Below are 21,777 nucleotides of genomic sequence, written 5' to 3' on the forward strand. Positions count from 1 at the left end.
AGATGGTGGTTTTGTTTTCCTTATCTTTCAATATTTTCTTTCCTTAATTAGTGGTGGCAGAAAACTAACTTGTGGTGAGATTTGAGAAACCACAATAACCATATTAGCTAAACGAGAGTAGATTTCCTTTCAGAGCTCTAACATATGAACAAAAACTAACTATATGTGAGGGCTTCATTTGCATAACATACAGATTTTCAAATAGTTGTCTTAAAAAGAAAAAACCCTTTCCACTTGCCACAGCATGAAGGTGAAGCACAAAGCGTCTGCAAGGAAGACTGTCTGGGCTTTGTAACTGGGTCAAAAGCAAATCTGCTGAGAAGGTAAGTCGGACTACTTACTTGTACTAATTTTGGCATTCACCTACATGGTGAATTTTTCACCTTCTGGAAGACTTTTATTGATGCTGAATATTGAATATGTTGCAGGCTAAAAGCACGAGATACACTTAAATTAGGAAATGTCTTAATATGGAACATGATGAGCAATAGTTTTTGTAATGGACAAGTTAAAATTCTGATTTATCTTTTAGTTAACCATTAGAATTCTGATTAATCTTTTAATGACTCTCGTTCCATGAAATAGTGTTGATAATATTCAGCTGTTTCACAGATTAATCTGTTTTAGTATTCCAAAAGTAGGTTGTTTGAGACAGATGCTGGAAGCTGTTACTAGCAGCAGAAGAGCTTGTTTGAATATGGACTACAGTCATCATGGGCTTGATTGGTGATTTGAAGTCACATCCATTTTTGTAACACAGAGGGAATTTCTACTTCTATTACCGATTATTTGCTGCTTACATGACTGCCATGGGCTAGGTTTGTCTTTGTGTAATGAAGTTTGCTTTGCAAGATGCAGATCTATATCTTTAATCCCAGAGTTATGAGAAAGAAGCACTTAAAAGGGCCACAATGAGATATCAGTAAATCCTTTTACTGACATAGAATGTGCTCCTACTCTGAATTTGCTGTTTTTTAACAGATTTGAGCCTGTGTTTCAAAATGTCAGCCACTATGAGGAGGAATCAGTGATTTGCTTCAGACATCATTAAGACAGAAAGTGAGTTCTCTGTAAACAGGATCTAGGCTTTCATATATAGCTATGTTATTACAAAAAGTATATGCACCTCAGCTTATCAAGAGTAAATGTAGTACACAGCACGTGAGGGACAGGCGATTTAAAAATGAAGCTTGTAATTTCATTCCAAGAAACTCCAGAAAATACCTTATAAGCCTCATCTGGAGCCCAAATCAAGTTAATTAGATGATTTCCATTACTACGTTTTGACATGTAAATAACAACAAGCTAGTGAAACAGTACAAAAAAGTAGTTAAAAAAAAGTAAAAGCCCCTCTTAGCAAAGGTTAAAAGAGTGGCCTGAAAACTAAGTTTTAACACTGGAAATTCTTATGAATTATGAAATAAATAATACAGTGAAAAGTACTTCACAATTGTGATTAAGGACGTCTCAAAACATCCACAAGGTCTGGGCACCCTGCCAATCATCCTAATGTAGAAACCCAAAATACAGTGCAGTTGTTTAGCACTTTCCACCGCATCATTGCTCATGCACCCTCCCCGCTCGCACCCCTGACTCTGTGCTGACCTCTCACATTGACCAACAGCTCAGCTCTCCTTGCTCACCTTCACAGGCCAATTAAAACATAGGTCTCCCTCTGCAACCGCTGCAAGTCACTCCATCTGGACCGCTTCAGGCCGTTGAGATACATTGCTGAGCATGGCGGCTGCTCAGAATACAAGAACTGTCCCACAGACCAAAGGTCCATTCAGTGCCATGGCCTACTTCTGCAGGTGGCCACATGCAGACACCTGGGAAGGAGAACATCTGCCTCATGACTTGTCTTTTGATATCCTTGCAGCTTTCAGGAATCCGACTTTTGACAATTGCTGCACCCTTATCCTCTGACTGCAGCTGCTAGTTCGATTTATCAATAGAAATTTAAAATGGAGATAATCTTAGTCGTCTGCTACAATTGTTTCTCTTCACCTTCTATCTTTACCTCTTCTCTGCGCTGAAACTCACACATCTTCTTTCCTCCATGTGACTGGACTTTACCAAACCATATTTCAAATGCTCAAGTACTTTATGGATTTAATCATAAGGTTCCCCAGATCTGTGATGACAGGGAATGGTTTAGTACAAAAAGCAATAAGGAGGCCAAATTAATCTTACAGTGAGCACATTTAAGTTATTTGAGTCACAATCCAGATGATAGATTTCACACTTTTTTTGCTTTGTGTGCATCAAACAGCTAAGATTGCTATTCAGCAGTAACAATTAAACCATACATGCACTATGTCCACATACACACACACGTAAAGGAAAAAATGAGGGGTTTTAAGTATCTCTGTGCTCTTCTCTGCAAATATGTTGGGATTTTGTCATAGCTGAAATCAAAGTCTTGAATACTACGAAAATCAGCCATCAAGAAAATGAAATGTGCCAGCTTAAATGATTATGAACCATTATGACATGGTACCTTAAATCTTCCAAGTCACATTTTGACACTATGCAGCATTTTGGTTTCATTCACTTGTACGGTTAGTGGAAAGCAGCACCATACTCAAGCTGCAAGGGAGTCACTAATATTGTGATATGCTCAGTTTTCAAAAAAAGAAGAGCGTGACATCTCTGTCAATCATCCTGCATTTCTTTAGGTCCAGTGTTCTATTAATTTAGTCATATCTTACAAGGCTGCCTGTATTAATGCCAGCTGGTGTCTCTAATGAGGTCACAGAATGCTACCGAACGTTCACACACACAATGTCTAAAATAAATAGGAGGTTTGAAGGGGTTTTTTTCCTATTTTTTGTTTTTTCTGCTAATGCAAACATCTAAGTTGCCATCAGAAACCAAGGTCTGGAAAAGAAACATTTATAGCTTTTAAAATTCAGGTTTTTTAAAATGAAATATTTTCATTTCTAGTTCCCACTAACTTTAACAACAGACGTGAACACCACGCACACAAACAGAAATGTTTGTGCTAAACAGGCAAATGCAATTGCATTTTCCTTCTTTACCTGGGCATTTGCCTATTTTGTGTTAGCAGTTCAGGCAAAACATTTGGATAATGTGCACCTTGACATATACCAGATTATTATTTTTTCTTCATAAACCAGCTATTGTTCAATTCAGTAATTAAAACTTGTCTCAGTTTTGCAGTTCTACCATAAGTGATCTTGTTGAGTTTAATGATTGAAGTGCTCATCTGCAGGACATTAAGTGCACCCTTTGCAAAAATAAGCTGCCATTCAAGACGTGTTCTGAGCACAGTGACAATTAGCACCTTACTTTTTGTGATTCTAATGCGACCCCGATTATTTAAAAAATAATTTCATTACATAGGTAGCCTAAGTAGTAAATGACTTGCCTCCAGCTTACATGTTTCCAGCACAGATAAGGTTAAATATTTCCCTTTACATGAAGAAGCAGGTTATTGTTATTGCTTGTCAGGAGGAAGTGGTGATTATTTCAATTTATCTCTGTACCTTTAACGAATGCTGTTATTTCTTGTTTTTTGAATGAAAGTGTAGTCCTGTTGAGGCTGATGGTAAATGTGCTTGAGGCAGCCATAAAAGAATGTAACAGAATCACACATCCTCTTTCACCTGATCTTCAGACAATTTTCAAATCTGGTAAGTACTAAAATAAAATAAGTAATCTATAATATATGTATGTGTGATGAATGTATTAAACTGCACACATAAGTAAGAGTGTACTTAAAATGGTGGGCAATGCTTAAAAAATACTTATTGATTCCCTCCAAGTACCAAAAATGTTTTTCCATATAGAAACCTGTCTTTTCCCTGAAATCTTTCTTTATCTATCACTTTTTGTTTGTATAAATCAAATAATGTATTCATATTTAAGATTGTAATTTAGTCTTACCTTTGTGTATTCACATATTGCTGTCATAGTGGAAAGAAATGATGATGTGGATGAAATGGAAAGATAGTAAGCTAAAAATTGAACATAACTACGTTTGTGTGCACATGCATACACAAGTGCCCATATGTAGTATATAAACAATGTTAGAACACACATCCACACCACTATACATATGGAAATTTATTTTTTATAATTACCTAATACATTAATGCTAAATAAAGCCATAAATATGCAGATTGTAAATTATAAATGTGCCTATTGAAAGACTGTTAGAATGATTTAAATTGAAAAGACCATTGTGTTTGTAGGAGTTCTGATTCAACTTCCTTTGCAGCCAGTGCATCTTCTTAATAACTTCGGTGAACGCTGTTACAGATTCAGAAAAGGAAATCAGCTCGAGAGATTAAAATCAGATCCTAAATCTGATCTCTGCAGTTCTGGTTTCAGTTTGAGTCCTTCTCTACTGGTCTCGTACCAACAATCCTCAAGAAGCTTTTGCTGGACAGTGGAATTCCTTTGGTGAATAAATCTGTGACTGGTGGTGCCCTCTCGAATTCCTGTAGCGTCAGGGAGAGTACGCAGCTGTCCAGTGATGAGTAGCTGTTTCCTACAGGCTTTCTGCTGAGCTCTTCTGAGGACTAGAGAGCCCTTCTTCAGCGCTAATCTGAAGAGATCTCCTTTCTTAGCCCTCCTTGCAGGCTGTAGGAAGCACCCTGTCTTCTTCCTTCTACATGTTATACTCATGTTTGGGAGTGGCTTTGGCTAAGTGGAATGAAGAGTGACTGTTTTATGGAGAATAGATGCTGTCAGGCTCTCTTTGTATATTTTAACCATGCATGTCCTAGAAAAACATGAATGACAGATACCTAGAAAGGTATTTTTCTTGCAACGATAAAATAAGATTTTCTAAAATAATAACCTAGATGGGTACGCCCTTAGTGCTGTCTAACTGAAGATTTACTGTAGCTGCAGCCAAGTGCAAAGGATATCAGAAACAGCAAGGAAGGGTGTGAGTGTCTGGCTGGACGGGGTCAGAGGAGGTAAAGCAACAGATGCAAACTAAACTCGCTCAAAGATGAGCCAGGGACCACAGCCCCAGGCGAGCTGCACAACTTACCTGCTTGCCTTATACATCTTTGGACTTCTGAGAGACACTTCAAATTGTTTAAAGCTTGCTTCACAAGGTGTTCAAGCACTGTAAGGCTGTCATATTTCTGCAGCTTCTAAAAGTCATATTTGAAAGCCAGCAGAGGAAGCTGAGAGATGGTTAAAGATTTATTTAAAGGGCAGGAAAGCCAGAGATGCTGTGTTGCTTAAGCAACAACATACAGTACGGGTCTTTATGCATCTGCAGCCCTCTGTTATGAGCCAGCCTCCCCCTGTGAGTCATAGCGAGTCTCATCCTCATTATGCTTTTGGAGAGCGTTCAGTCCTTACCCTCCCCCAACTTCCCAGTTATATCTGGACTGCATCTGCCCCACTTTTACAGATTATCTCTCTCTCTCTCTTTCAAAGTTCAGGTAATTCCCAAACAGGAAGGATTTGTTTATCTAGACTTAAAGTTACCTCATGAGCACTTCCTAATTAGCCGCACAACTAGCAAAAAGCAGAGAAACTCTAGACAAAATTGCCATTCACAGCCTTAGCAAATATGGAACCTCGTGCTGTCCAGTCCCTGCAGTTGCTGCGCTGCTGGTATGTCCATTAGCTCACAGGGCAGATAATGGAAAGAAATGGAGGATGGAACTCGTGCAGGGGAATGCTGAGGCACTCAATCTCCTGCCCGTGGGTTCCTGTGTGAGGTTGAACAAGTCACTTAAGCTCAGCTTTGCACATGTGACCACCAATGGCACGTTCCCCATTTTATCTGTCTGTGACTTTGGACTCTGTGGTCCGATTTGCAGAAGTCTGAGCCTCGTTGCAACCAGAGTCAATGGATTTAATCATTTACATAACTGAAGTCCTTCACAATGCTAAGCACTCTTAAAAGTGATGTTGAGGGGGACACAGATGTCTCGAACAGAACATCTCAAGTGGGTACTTACTGTAATGACTCAGTGCTCAGGTTCCTTCCCTGTAAAATAAAGATGATAATACCTCCTCACCACAGGGTGTTGTGCAAATTAATTAATTACCATTTGTAAAATACTTCGGTATCACAGTGATAAAGAAAACAAATTATTTTCATAGAGTACAGTCTTATTACACAAAGATCTGCGCACTGAACAAAGACAAAACAACACTAGTGCTCAATCTGTTCATATGTTGCATACTATCTTTTGCACTATAAGAAGCAATTATCCTGGGACTCTTAATTTACCTCACTAGTGTAATAAAAAAGGTCAACTAATGTGATGGTAAAAGTGCCGAGACACACTGATAAAATGCCGGAGGTTAAAAAAAAAAAAAAAAGTTAAAGTGCCGCATTACTGTTATGGAGTAGACTAAGGTAGTGTTGTTTATTTGTTCCATATTTCCCTCAATACACTGATTGTCATTGTCACACAGAATTTCTAAAAGTAAAATTTAATTATTTACTCTACTTTCTTGTGGTGCAAAGTCAATGTGAAGTGTGAGTTACTTATTCTCATATATCATTCATTAGCTCTATGAATAAACATTCCATATGTAAGATTGTGCTTTTAATGATACTGATACAAACCATCCACTTCCCACAACTGCAGAGATGTGTGATTTGTTGAGATCCTGCTGTGTATTGTTGATATAGTCGAAGTGAAGAGATTCTTCTTTGAATAAATGTTTTATTTCCAATTGTGTTTTCTACTTGTTCACATTTCTTGTGCTGTTTTCCCAATCAAATCTACTTTATTTTCTTTTCAGAAGTCCTTGGGAAAACATTTTGAAGTTCTTTTCAACGTATTTTTCTTTCTCAGAAGTGTACTGCCAAAATGAATTTTGTAAGTACCTAATTGATAGGCTATATTAGTACATCAATAAAGCAATGAATCTGGTAGTCCCAGCTCTTTGGGGCTGCTGGTCCAAGTGCCCTAATCTCAGGAGTGATTAGCTGAAGAGTTGCTTCTGACAGCAGAGTTCACTGTCAAAGCACACTGTTTATTGGGTTTGCACTCTCCTAATGTAACTATAGGTTTGGTGTCTGTGGTGCAGGTACTGTGTCTCAGACTAGCCATCCTGGATTGCCTGCGTCAGTATGAAATGTATAACATGCTACAAAAGCCTGTTCCCCTCCTTTGACGGTAAAGGAAGTCTAGACCCCTTCTTCAAATTCAGACTTATACACTGTAGAGTCTTCTGTGATGACAAACTAATCATTTCTGCATAATGTATTTAAAGATGGAAACCTTTGGGCCATCCAAAAAGACTACATCCGTGTTCATATTTTAATTAAGATTTTATGAAATTCTCTAGTTAGTTCTTACAAGCCTCCCCTGCAGCGTTAAATACATTTGTAATTGGGGTGTGTGGTGGGTGGAAACAGTGTAAAACGTGTAGTGTTGGAGGAAACATCAGTGCTGTGGACTGTCTTGAGATGAGTTTGATATAGACTTGAAGCTGAGGCATGGGAAGGACTGGACAGAAGTATTACAGTTATCATAAGAGAAATGTCACTTCCATTTCAACTCAGCAAGCCATACAATACTTGCATGCTAATTTTTGAAAGATTTCCAAAGTACCTTGTATTTGTATGACTTTGTTATCTATCATCTTTCTACTATATAGAAATCAGAGATTAACACCTATGTGTTAACTGGTGATCTTCTTTTTTACAGACAGAGTCTCGTACCATAGATTATCCATATTATTCAGACTATGCTTCTCTAATCATGCAACCTTGTTCTAAGTTGGAAGTCAGGAACTTCACAAAAGCATTTCTGCCGGTTGCATATTCATTGATTTGTATCATCGGCCTAGTCGGCAACATCTTCGTAGTGATGACCTTTACTTTATATGAAAGAACCAAGTCCATGACGGATGTGTACCTCCTCAACATGGCGATAGCAGACATACTGTTCGTTCTCACTCTCCCACTGTGGGCAGTGAATTATGCTGCTGACAAATGGATTTTCGGTGATTTCATTTGCAAAATGACCAGAGGTATCTATGCAATCAACTTCAGCTGCGGCATGCTGCTTTTGGCCTTTATCAGTGTGGACCGGTACATTGCTATCGTGCAAGCAACAAAGTCATTTAAACTCAGGGCAAGAACGCTCGCATATAGTAAAGTCATTTGTTTGGTCGTGTGGGTATCATCAATTTTAATCTCTAGTTCCTCTTTTCTATACAGTGAAAGTTACAGCTTCTCTACCAATGAAACCAAAGAAATTTGTGATCAAAGATTTGACAGAATCTCTGATAGCACGATGCTGAAATCACTGCTGCTGTGTATACAAGTTGGATTTGGATTTTTTATACCTTTCATATTCATGGTTTTTTGCTATGCATTCATTGTCAAATCCTTACAACAAGCTCAGAATTCCAAAAGAAACAAAGCAATCCGTGTGATCATATTAATTGTAGCTATTTTCCTAGTTTGCCAGGTACCTTATAACATTGTTCTTCTTGTAACAGCTGTAAATATGGGCAAGATAGACAAATCTTGTGACAATGACAAGATAATGGCCTATGCAAAATACACCACTGAAGCCATAGCATTTTTACACTGTTGTGTGAACCCTGTGCTCTATGCATTTATTGGAGTGAAGTTCAGAAGTCATTTTGTGAAGATAATGAAGGACCTATGGTGCATGAGATACAAGAAATACAATAAACGCAGTTCAAGGACAAATTCTGATATTTATCATTCAAGACAAACTAGTGAAATTCTGACTGACAATGCATCTTCTTTTACTCTATAATACAATTTGAACAACATTATTACTGAAGGACTCTTCTCACCGACCAATCCAACCCAGTGTCACGGTGTCTGTGACAGCAAGTCATTTGGGCTTCCCTGCAGCTTTAAGGGAGGTCCCACAATCTACAACTCCTTTCAGGAAAAAGAATTAAGATAGAAGAATAACACCGTCTTGTGGAACATGAAAATCTTATTCACCTCTCTTAACATTCACAGTCTTCTAAAACGCACTCTCTTAGAATTATCAGGAAAGTGAAGTTTACACTCCTTGTTTTCTACAGAAAAAAATGCATCTCATCTGTCCTACATTACTGAAATATCCCAAAAGCACTAAGTAAATGAATCAGGTTATGTACAGGCTCATTCCACTTATATTTATGTTGTTTCTGTTAATTACTTCTACCTGGAAATCCTATTTAAGTGTAGGTCTCCACTGTGCTTTTTTTGCAGACAGGTCACGCTGTGACAATGCTAACCTAAAGGAGATGGCATTTTGAGCAAAGCATGGCAAGGAGAGCAAACAGAGAAATGAATAAACAGGCTCAAGGCTGCTGACATAGCTGGGCTTAGGTGTTAGGTCTCGTAAATCTTTGCCTGGTTCTACATTCCACCTGGTCATGGGGAGTTGCTTACACCAAGGCTGAAGCTGGTCAAAGCCAACAGTGACACAGCTACTACTAAAGAGAATATTACAAAAAAAAAAAAAAAAAAGAAAAAGAAAGAAAATTATTCATTAATGAGAACACTGAAATATCCACAGAAAGGTTTTCTGACATCTCCTGAGATTATCTTCTGAACAGAGAATGGAGCTTTGCTTAAGAGATTCTTCTTTACTTTGGCACAGGATTCAGGTGCTGGAATCCATCAAAGCTGATCATCTGGTGAACGTCTCTTTGTGCAAAGTTGTTTCTTTCTAGATGAAATCTACACTCCACTCTTTAGAAGGTGACAAACTGTACAGAACTGCAGTTATTCCAACACTATTTGTTGGAACGTGATCAGTGACAAAACATGATGCATTTCTTGGTATTTAGCTACCATTACCAAAGTTTCCTTAGGAATGGATTTACTAGCACAAATATGTATATATGAAATTTACTTTATTAGCTTCAGAAATTATTAAGGACTGTGTCTAAAAATAAGACCAGAATCTGACTTAACTCAGCCAGAATTTTTACTGAATCAGTATTTGACTCACTATGAATATAGGAATATTTATAATAAATGCAATTAATTTTACCCAGCCGTGACTTTTTAGCAAATCCCCAGTGGATCTTCTGCTCCTCGAATGAGCTTCACCACACTGTAGCAGTCATAGCGGGATGGCGAGGTAGAGAAGAGCAGGAGCTGGAGGGCACAGGGGCAGGACGGAGGAGAGACGAGGAGCACCACTGTTTGCAGTCTGCTGAAGTACCTACCAGTCCTCTGCAGTTCTGCTGCAATGGCACCATGAGCCATGATGGTATCTGGATTTACTGTTGTGTGGGACATTACACTCCTATGGCTGTGTAAATTAATTCAATTTGTGGCTTGCTGTTTACCTTGGTTGTTTTTTGTTGTTTGTTTTTTTTTAAAGTTCATGACTGAAGACAGTCGTCTTTGCAGTGTGAGTTTTTTAAATATCAATGTCAGGTGTGATAAAGATGGCATGCATTTATCGTGACTGAATAGCAACTTATGCAAGAATATGATACAAAATTATGTAAATGCAGATGCATGCATTTGCTGTATATAGCACTGAAGATTTTCTGGATGAGAAGTCAACAAATAAAAAATGTAACTGAAAAGGAAAAAAATCCCCTCAGATCTAAGAGTTTCTTGCTACACGTATTGCCTCAGAACATTCTCTTATTCAGTGCAAAATTTCCCATATCTTAACAATGCAGCATCTCTCCCTCAGAGGCTGCATGAGGGAGCTTGCCCTAGGGCAGGAAGTCCATGACTGAAGTCCACCGAGCACTATGGCGACTCTTGGGCAGAGCCCCATGAGGCTCGAAATCATACCCCCACCCTCCTGCCGGCCCTGCTGCCATGCCTACGTTGGTCTTCAGCCACTGAACAACCCAAATGTTGTCCCGATGGCCACCGGGGTGGGGTTGGAGGGTGAGATGGTGGCCAAGGGGTAGTCGCTGACCCTGCCACTGTCACCGTCCGACCGGAGGGGGCTGGCTGACAGACGCGTGCACCATAGGCGTCGTGAAGCCCCTGGTAACCGTGAGGGGCCCTGACGAGTTGGAAACGGCAGTGGTGGGACATCTGCCTCACGCGGGGGCAACACAACCTCCTGGCTGCTGTCTTGTGGGAGGGAAAAAACGCTCACTGGAAATGACACTAAGAAGCAGAAAGTGTAGCCATGGTTCGCATCGGGGAGAAGTGTCACAGAGGGAAGGGGAATGTGGTGCGTGTGTGAGACCAAAATGGTGCTTGCGGTATGAATTGTGCTGATGTCAGGGTCTTGTGAAAAATCCCACTTGAGATGCAGCCAAAATCTTGATCGCCATGAATGATCACCCTGTCTCTGAGAGAAACGGGGGTGAAGGGTAGGACGGGCTCCCAAGGGGCTGCTGAGCAGGTAGAACTGCAGCTCCAACCCGCAGGCATACTATGATAAAAGCCAAGGAAATGATTTCACAAAACCACTGAAAGAGGCTCATGATCTGTTGTTTTAGGCTGCTGCCGAGCAATCACGGTATTCCTCCTACCACCACCTATGGGTTAGGAGCTCATATGCTCTTTGAAGCAGTCCGTGCAAAGTAAACTCCGAAAACAAAAAACATGATGATGTTGCACCCTTATGTTGTACTACAGCGATGGCTCTTAATTCTGTTCTGGGTGATGTAGTTGCAGGTTCTTCAGGCTGAAGAGGGAACTAAATGACATCTTCTCTACTGTGGGAAAATGACCTGGTAATGACATGACCACTAAGCAAAGAGTTGTTCTCTGGGGAGCTTTGAGCATAGTTAAGTTCCTTAAAACAAATTCTCCTTTTTTGGTTGAATGAACTCCATTGTCCAACCTGAGTTGAAAAGTGTCTGGGTTTTATTTTAGTCAAAAACCCAAAACATATTCATTAAAAAGCTATTTTGATGGTGAAAGTTCTTATCCACCAAGTCAGGACCCCTTTCCCTACAAACTGAACAACCTGTTGGTTGTACAATTTTCTAGCTGACATTCATAGTCAGTTCTCTTTGGATTGATGGTATTATGCAACCTAAGTGCATATCCTGATGCACCATTCATGTTTTTAACGAAATCATCATTTTCCATTTATTTTCATTGCCTTTTTATTAGAAATACATAGTGAATTACTGCATTATCAATTTGATCTGTATGTAGCAGAGTTAAATCAATGAAATTTAACATTCTTCTATCAAATTTTTTAAAGGTCTTTTCCAGTTTTAATATAGTTTTCTCATTGCCAGACATTTATTTTAGTTAGAACAAATTAATGTAATGATAAATATTTAATCTGTAGTAACTGGAATCTATTTATAAGCTTGTGATTCAGTGAGGATTAGGGGAAGTAGAGAACACTCACCTCTTTCCATAAGAAAAAATGGCTGAACATTGAAGCTTTTCTTCAAAATAGAAAATATCTGTGATCTCGATTTGCATCAACCATAGAGAGCCCTGACGTTTCAGTACAAAACATGGTAGTTTTATTTGTGAAGAATTTGTGCTTAGTCCTATCTAGTGGTTAGGATTTATAAAGGAAAAAAGCTATCTAATTACCAGAAAATTACCAGATTATTTTTTTGTTGTTGTTTCTTAGCCTGGATTGGATCAGTGTGGAGCAGTGATTTCTGCTCCCATTTCTGAAAAAACTTTTACAGAGATATGGAGCCATTAAAGTAGTTACAACTGGAACTCTACTTGCTATCCTTGATTTCTTTGCTCTTCTTTTGCTAGTATTCAGTTTTTAATCTATGAACTTCTGGTAAGTATCAGGTCAAGTTTTGCTTCTGGTCCATGTAATGTGTTATTCTTATTTGCTAGTATCAAGTATATTTTTATAAAAAACAATTTCTAAGTTCTGTATTCCATTACAAAATAAAAAACCAAACCCCAACAAACCAACAACCAAAAAACCCACAAAAAAACCCCCACCAAAAACCAGAGAAACCCCAAACCAGAATGGAAGAGAAAAAGGAACACTGATACAGAAAGCATACTGTTTGTCAGAATGTATGAATGATGTGTATTTATGGTAGATGGTTTGATTTCTAGGAGACATCCATTTACAAAGTTAAAATAGTCTTATTAATGTATCCTAGGTGAATTATAATGTATTGTAATCATCTGTCTCGCAAAATCTTAATAGAAAAATGTAAACACATTTGTATTTATTTTTGTGATTCAGATTCAAAACAGATTCTGCTCATGACAATGGCAATAACAGTACTGTTTCCAGAGGCTTTTTCCAGTTTATGGTATTTTCAGACCAGTGGATATATATGCTGGTTTTACACTTCGGAAGCAACTGCTAGTAATAAAAGACAGCATCAGCAGGGATGCAAATAGTCAAAACAGAGATCAAAGGACCTGTTGCACCTTTTACATTGTAGCTAATTTGGCATGAACACAGTGTATGTTAATGAAAGTATTATGTACTCTGGGTTTTTCATAAAAACAGGATTTTAAAACAGATCTATCAGTGCAGGAAACATTTTTTACTTTGTCTTCATTAACCTCTCTTGTTCTTGTCTTAGGCTGCATGCAGCTGGATTAATTACAAAATACTTCTAACTGCTGCTGCTCTCAACAGTTTCCCTCTCAAGTTTTCTATAAATACCTGTTGTTTTGTAATTTGACTTTAAAATAGCTTATTGAAGAAAGCCATAGAAATCACAATTTTAAGAGGGCTTTATTGCTTTTACTAGAGGACTAAATTTCTTTTCAATTTTTCTGTTGTTTTCATTTATTTCCATAAGGCTACAAATTATTGTTTTGTGGTAATGATACAACACTGCAGAAACATCTTAAGTTGCATAAAATTGTTACTAAAGCTGCAAAATATTGGACATAAAAATTCAAAGATAGCTAATTACACTCCATTTTTGTGTGAAATACTCTCTAAAAGGCTTGCATATTTGAACCTGTGAAGCCACATTTAAAATATTAATGCTCAAGTTATCCTAAACTGACTTTCTATCTTTTAAATCTCTGTAGATTTAAGGCCCAAAGACATGCTTTTAATCACTTAGTTTAGCCTTACAATATAACAACATCATTGTATATTGTAACTATATAATGAATAATACACATGCATTATCAGCTTTACCTTGTCACTTTCCTCAAACCCAAGGTTTGTGGCTGAACTGAAATTGCGGGGGATCGTTGCCTGCTCTCTCCGCCAGTGCCCCCCTTCCTACAGGGTTGGTGCTGCTTCTTGTCAGTGAAGGAGGAAGAAAGTGAAGAACGTCATTTTCTCCGAAAACAGCGTAGTTTTCCTCCTTTCAATTTTTAAGTGTTTTTTTATCTGATCTTAACAGGTTTGATAATGGCAAGCTTTTACTTCACTGCGAACTGCTCACTGGCAACTGGGACTGGGATGCCTGGAGGGGCAAGAGCCGCTCTTGTGCGGAATCGGGTGCAGGTGAGCCTCATGGAGCTCTCACTAATTATGAAGGGCTAGGCTGTGTGTTTATTGTGCAATTCCAACAACAAGTATTTTTGCTGGTTTTGCTTACAAAACACTCGACAATATGTTACCCTTCTGGATTTTTTAAAAATATGGGATTTCATTTTGTCATTTCTGGGTTTTTTTTCCATTACAAAGGCATCAAGTTATGGGCAAATATTTCCTGACAAAACATCTGTGTAAGAAACTTCTTGCCCTGAAGGTCTTCTTACAGGTCTCACATTCTCAGGTAAGACTTTGTACTTGACTACGAGTTCTGCTCACACCTTTAGCAGTGTTTTATCCACATGTATGACCTGGGCTTTCAACCTATTGAAAGTCACCGTGACTCAGCTGAGGGGCACCAGTGGCCTCCCAAAGGGAGGTAACTGTTTCAACCTTAGCAAATATCAAGCTACGCCCCAAAATAATCCCAGAAAATGGTGCGAAATGTAGGAAAAGAAGAATGTAAACAACTGGAATAAATCCTGAAGTTTCTTCTCAGTTCTGCACCCCATCTTTAAGTTCTGTAGAAAACTAGTTGAATTATTTTTTGTCGGATTTTCAGAACTCAGTGGTAGCAGTGCGTTATTGCTTTGCACCAAGAGACACTGGTATGTTACCATCACAGTAAGAAAGGCACTCAGACTCTGTAAGGTATCATGTAAAATGCTGTTTTATTAGAGCTAACACGATAAGGAGAGAAAAAACATAGAAATAAAATAGGAAATCCACAGTTGCACATGCAAACAGATCTTTGAAAAACAGCACTGTATTATTTATTATAAAGGTATCTATTTGATATATTTGCAGATGAAAACTGTGTATGACTTAGATGTTTCAATAGATAATGCAACATACATTATGGCACACATTTACCCTTCCTGGAGGAGAGGGCTGGACTAGATAATCTCCAGAGGTCTCAGTGATCAGACCTAACCATCTGTTCTTTGACTCTACTCTGAAGTAAGCCGGTTGCTTAGCTGTCTTCTGTTTGGAAAACTGTGACGTGGAGAACACCAACTGTCTTTGTGTTAACCGGGCGTCAGATTTCTCTTAGTAAGTCAGATCTTTTTTAAGATAGTGTGTATTTCTAATGGCTGGCGGTGTGTTAGCATCTGAATGTCTGCTGGTTTTACTGTGTGTAACTACACATTCAGAGAATTCTTCTTTGCATTATAGTAGTTTTGTACTGTTGTAATTCTGAAAAATTGTATCAACAGATTGTCATAGGTACTGATTTGCACTTTGTTGCTATCTCACTTAGAAGATTACTGAAGTCAAAGGGGCTTTGTCCACTAAATTCAAACCCTACTCAGTCTGTAAAAGCTAATTTCTGGTCTGTATCTGTATATTTTCAATTCACAAAGTTATATGATTTTAATGATACAGCATAGTTCCGCAAGAAGGGAAAATAAGCATGTACAGGGCCACGTGAACTGCATTTCTCTTGTCTGAAACTTCTCCCTCTGGCTTCCCAGTTGATTGTATTATAGGAGAATATTGAAGGACAATTTCATTTTATGCATTTCAGAGTCTGGCAGCCAAAGCAATTGGTAATATTCACTAAGAATGAAAATGCTCAAGAGATTTAAGTGAAGACCAAATTTTAATACAGAACAGGTAGAATGAAATTATTGGCAGAGAACATAAAAACATTCTGCATTTTACTGCTCTGCTATATAATGTGTGATCTCTGATAAGGTAATGGATATTTGGTGGTGAATGCAGTGAATTAAGGTGGCAGGGGTTTTGTTTGGCCTTTAATTAAAATAAAAAATTTTGTGAAAAAATTTCTCCCAAATAGTGCTTCACTGCAGAAATGTTTACAGGAGTTTTATGCAAATTTTATGCATTCATAACAAAAGCTAAATTAACTAGTTTTAAGGAAAAAGGGAGAAAGAAATAAAATAAAGGCAAATGAAGGGCCAAATCTGGACTGAAGCACAAAATCCAAGTTGCATACATTCTTATACCTTTGTAAAGGCCCTCACAGCAAAGTGCAAGCCCAAGAGGGTTCTTTGAAGGGTTCTGCCTGGGACATTGTGGTTGTAAAAGGTCTGTGAGCTTTCTGTCACTGCCTTTGATCACCTGAGAAAAAAATTGTATTTATTTATTGTTAGGGCTATAAACTCAGGTTTTTAGGAAACTTTCTTGACTCCAGCTTATCTGATGACTTTACCCCACAAAAGAACTTTTGGGAATGCAGTTATCAGAAATGAATATTCCTCAAAATCTGCTTCCTCCTATAAAGGCAGTTAACATGCCTAAGACATGGGCAAACGTGGATACTCCAGAGTGCCTGATGAAGTCCAGCAGGTAACTGGAGCATACAGGAATCTTGTTAGACATGGACTAGTTCATATCCCTCTTGCCTCAGGATAGGAGCCAAAGCATCTGAGTGGACTGAAAGGATAAACAAAGCTACCAGATGACGGTGCAGGATATGGGGTCTGACAGCTACAAACATACGGGGTAATGCTTTTAGCATATGTTCCGATATGACTCTTCCCATGGACCTTAATATCGCATAGAACCAGGCATCAGAAAAATCTCCTAGGGAAAATGTTAAAAGGAAACATCAGCTGTTATAGTACCTGACATCAGCTGAGACACACATATTTACAGGGTTCTGGTTGCGGAGAGGTCTACGCTCCCAGATCCCCAGGTAGTGACAGCCACTAGCAGATGCATCTGGAAGAATTGTGCACAAAGGAACTTACAGTGAGATTTTAAAACACCCTTTATCAATGAAGAGCCAAAACCCGGCTGCCAAAATACTGTGCATGGAAGAATGCCTTGCAAAGGAAATAGGGGTTGGTTAGTAACTGGCAGAAAGTCAGTTTTGTTGGTGTAAGCTGTATTCACATTATTGCTGTTACAGTCTGTTATAGCCAGTGTAGCTGTATTGGCAAAGTCCTCCTCCTGTGTATTTGGTTCAAGGTGGCCTGATAATCCCAGCTGGAAAAGTGGATATCACGGTATAAACACACTGAGCCAATTGTGTGGTATCAACTAGTACAGAAATATGGCAGTGCTCCAATTTAAAAACTGTCTGAAAATTATTGTTACTATCTTCTTGACCCGAGTGTGGAGACTTGGGTGTATTTAGAAACTGTTTGGGCTTTTTATCAGTCTGAGTTTAGTAGCCAGTAAGGTATAAAACAATGCCACTGCTCATGGATTATGAATTTTTGAAATTTCACATTTAATATCATGACATGTTGTGAGGCACTGATACTATCCAGCGAGTCTCTTAAGATTACTTCAGAGAGCATGTGTTTCTTTTAGGTGTAAAATTATTTTGGTTGTTACATTTTTGAAAATCATCTGCGTGCTCAGATTGTTTGTTTGCTCACTCAGCATAGTGTAAGGTTTCCCTCTAGTGGTTAAAACACGACCAAATTGTCTGCAAGAGTAACGCAGTATCTGTACTCTCTACATTTTTGTCATTTTACCTCGCAAAGGATGCACAGGAATGTCAGACCTTAAATACATGTTATTGCTTTGTAGATGTAATCAAAGCTTCTTTGCAGCCTGAACGAGCAGAGACATATTACAGAGCCCACTGCAGTCACGCAGTTTACTTCCCCCCCCCCCCCCCCCCCCCCCCCAAAGGCATACCTTTTTCATGGTTGTGGGCTGGAGTTGTCTTTGTGTGATGGAGAACGCGTACCCGTTTATAGCAGTACAGCTATCAGCTACTTGAACTTTCTCTCTTGGGGGCGGGGGGATTCTCCAGTTAATAGAAACCTGTTTCTGCTTCATGGCAGATACCAACGTCTGCAGAGAGTTAAACTTTGGCCCTTTTTTACTCTACCTGCAAACTTCTCTTCTTCTGAGACACAACAACAGATAATACAAGGGGCGAAACATCACATGCCCAGTTCAGAATTTCAGGTTCCCTTGCTGGGAGCTGTGTGGTGAATTCCTCTTCTCTCTAGGGATTACTTTATAGACATGAACAACAGGAGAGGAAGTTTGACATCCATTCTCAAGCTGCTTTTAATTACTATTCTATTTTGGGCTTAAATTGTAGTGAGTTGCCCACGCCTAGTTGTTTTCTCTTAGGGAGGTACTGGTTTTGCTGCACTCGCCAATAGATAAATTGATCCCTGTTCCACCCTGAAAATTCCACATATCCTTTATTGCCAGGGATTTAGCAGGACTATTGAAAAGGATTGCACTGACCTTGTGGCAGTCCCTTGCAGAGGCAAATGTCTTTGTATGTAGAGCTTTCTCTCCAGATTTAGTTGTACATGGTTCTGATAGCTCTCTCATAAACTCTGTGTAACCAAGAACTGTATTTATGTATGTTTGTATACATGTATTTATATATTATCCATAGGATTTCTCTTTGGTTCAGCTTCTGCTGCGTATAGGTGTATTTTTTCCAGTGCTTTTTTCAGCGTGACTGAGAACAAATCAACAGGAAGGGCAAAAAACTGTAAAGTGCAGATAGGTATGAGGAGGTAGGGGAAGACGTGAGTACACAGAAAGAAACTTGGAAAAAAAGACTGATGCTTAAAAATTAAAGTTTCCATATTGGAAACACAGTTCTTTCTGGAGCTATGTTGATTTATTTTATTACATATAGGATTCTAGCTGTAGTTGGTGAAACAGAAAATGCAACCTCATCCCTTTCTCCCAAACTCTTAATTTAAGGGACAGAACTGGGTCTAAGTAATATCTGTTCCCCAGCCAGTCACAGGTCTTTTCTCTGACATTTTGCTTTTTTTTTTTTTCCCCCCCTTTAATTTGTTCATCCTTTCCATTCGCTTGCAGCGCTGTTTGTTTCTTATTTTGCATCTCTGTAGTGCTACCTGAGTTGGTCTTGCAGTAGGCAGAAGAAACCTAGGAATCTAGGAATCTAATAAAGCGACTCGACTGCTAAATGGGTGTTCTTTCTTCAGTGACTTGTACTCTGCTCCATCTGCTTCTGTCTTCTCTCTTTCCTCATCTGATTTACCTCCCATTCCCTCCTCTTGCCCTAGATGCGCCAGGAGGAGCAGCGAGCAGGGAAGCAGGGGTTGCCACTTTGGTCTGGCTGGAAGAGCTGCTGGCCACATGGCACTGGTGGCCCTCTCTAGCCCGTTGCTTCATGTGCAGCCTCGCAGAGCTGCTGCGGTGTAATTCCAACCATCTGTTTAATATCCCAGGGCATCTAAAGAAAAAAGAGGGAGAGAAGAGTTATTGAGATGCCTTTGAGTTGCATTTTCAGAACGTTGATCATATTTAATTTTAAGAGGTAGCTAAACCATCCTACATTTAATAGAGGTGTTTGGCTATATGGCACGGTGTACAAATGGGAAAGAAAAGAAACTCCAAACCGAAACTGATTCAGAAATTTTCAACTGTGACAATAATTCTGCTGTAGTGAAAGCTGAATGAGCAATATGCAAGGCAACAGAAATCTCTCCTGCGGCTTCTTTACAGAGGCCAAGATAAATTATACGCAATTCAAGCACCCCGAAGCATTCTAATGGTAGATAGTAAATGAGCTGTGCTTGAATGAGAGTAACTCATGTCAACCAGATGATTCTACTGAATTGTGGATACTGTTACTAAGTTGATAGTAGTGTACACTCAAAACTAGTAAACAAATCACGCTAACAAGTTACTGATTCAGGAAGAGCAAGCCCTTATGCTGTTGCAGCTAGGTCCTGGGGGAAGTCATGAGCTTGGTCTGAAACTGCTTATCCCCCCAAAAAAAAATAAAAAAGAAATAGGAGCAAGTACCAAAAAAGCTGAGTATGGAAGTCGCACTACTGCTACGTGCTTCCACGCTGCAGCGCAGGCTGCTTGGGGCAGGCAGCTGCCTGTGCTGCCAGAACCTGAGCGAAAAGGAGAGACTTAAAAAAATAAAACCAAAAAAAATGAGTCTATGCTCTACGTTTTGGCTGCTTTAAAAGACTCCAGCTTGCTAGTGAGGCAGCTGGCAGCGTCTTGGTGGGAGGAGACCTGGCATCCACTTGGAGAAAGAAGGGAAAATGTTAGAAATGCCAATGCTCAGGCACGCAGACCTCACAGAAAATTATTGCCGCAGCAGAGGGGACAGGCTGGGGTTCAGCTGAGCTGCTCGGGGTGAGGAGCAGTGTCCCTCCACCGCACAGGAAGGGCTTCAGCGCTGCTCCTCTTGGCTTCGGTGGCATGAACGATGCTCCAGTAGCAAAAATTGGGATAACGTGTGTGGAACTGGCCATAGATAAGAAATAATTTGCCACTGTTTGATGTCTGTGATCACACCAATGAGTTTTAGCAGTCGTCAAATAGTAGCTTTCACATCATCAGCCATTGTGGTTGTATGGAAGAAGTAACAACTTAATACAAATAAATAACTATGTTCCTCACCTTAAATAAATGTATGATTTCCTGTTACATCATTAAACAATTGCATATTGCATAAGAATAATAAATCTCAAAGTATAATGAAAAATAAGTAAATATAAACATATCACAAACACATTAATAACTTAAAAAATTAGGATTACCCAATACACCTTCTAAATGTACTTCTCAGCACATCTCTCAAAGCAAAAGACTCGAGGATTATAATTAAATCCTAAATACCAATACGAACTATCTGGAAACTCCATTTTGTTTAGCTTGATACCAGTCTTGCTTTTCTCTTGAATCATTCGAGATGTGAAGAGTTACATATTGCTCTGGTTTACTGATAGCTTTGTTTTCCCCTATAAAATTCCTTGGCTAGCTAAGTATTTATGGAAATTATTCAGTACTTTTAAAAGAAAAAAATTAATGGATTTTTGTGTTGATTTATGATATTTTTCATTGCATTAGTTTAGGCATGTGCCAAAGCACACAGAAGTTAATGGGAATTAATGGTCAAACTTAATCCTTTTTATGTTATTTTTGGTTTTTATATTGTCTGTTCATCTTTACAGAAGCCAAATATAACCCATGAAGCAGCTGCATACTTATTTGTATAAGCAGTTTATAAAATAAAGTGTCATTTTATTATGAGGTTATACCATTCCCAGCAGAGAAGGATCAAGATCTACGCCTGGGATTGTTAGGTATCAGAGCAGTGCAGATGTAGAATGATAAAAAATTCGTCGGATTTTGGAGAATGCAGTGAGCGCAGGCTAAGTCCAGCACTTCAATGCTTGTTGAATATTTTATATTCTGTGCTGCTTAAAAGAGAATTATCACCACTGATTTACGTCTCCTTGTTCTATTTATCTATATGCATCAAGTTTACGTCTGTTGCACTGCTTTTAATAATACAATTTTAAAAAGCAAAAGGAAAATTTACATATAATAACAACTTCTCATTGCTATCTCCAGCAGGGAGACACCCTGGGGAACTGCTCCAGGGTTTAGGAAAATTCTCCTCCCCAAAGCTTTTCGGACAGTGCCACGGGAAGAGGGATTCCCTGGGTGCTGTGGT

General features: G+C 39.0%; 1 protein-coding gene across 1 annotated transcript; it reads left to right on the plus strand.

Moving 5' to 3' along the window:
- The first annotated feature begins 254 nt into the window (after positions 1 to 254).
- Positions 255 to 8,747, plus strand: CCR6 (C-C motif chemokine receptor 6). Its single transcript, XM_075748571.1, has 4 exons — positions 255 to 323; positions 3,550 to 3,656; positions 6,751 to 6,827; positions 7,662 to 8,747. The coding sequence occupies exons 3-4, from the start codon at positions 6,819 to 6,821 to the stop codon at positions 8,745 to 8,747; spliced, it is 1,095 nt and encodes a 364-aa protein (XP_075604686.1). The 5' UTR covers positions 255 to 323; positions 3,550 to 3,656; positions 6,751 to 6,818.
- Positions 8,748 to 21,777: the final 13,030 nt, after the last annotated feature.

Source organism: Balearica regulorum, chromosome 3 (assembly GCF_011004875.1).
Source record: "Balearica regulorum gibbericeps isolate bBalReg1 chromosome 3, bBalReg1.pri, whole genome shotgun sequence".
NCBI classification, from domain to species: Eukaryota; Metazoa; Chordata; class Aves; order Gruiformes; family Gruidae; genus Balearica; species Balearica regulorum.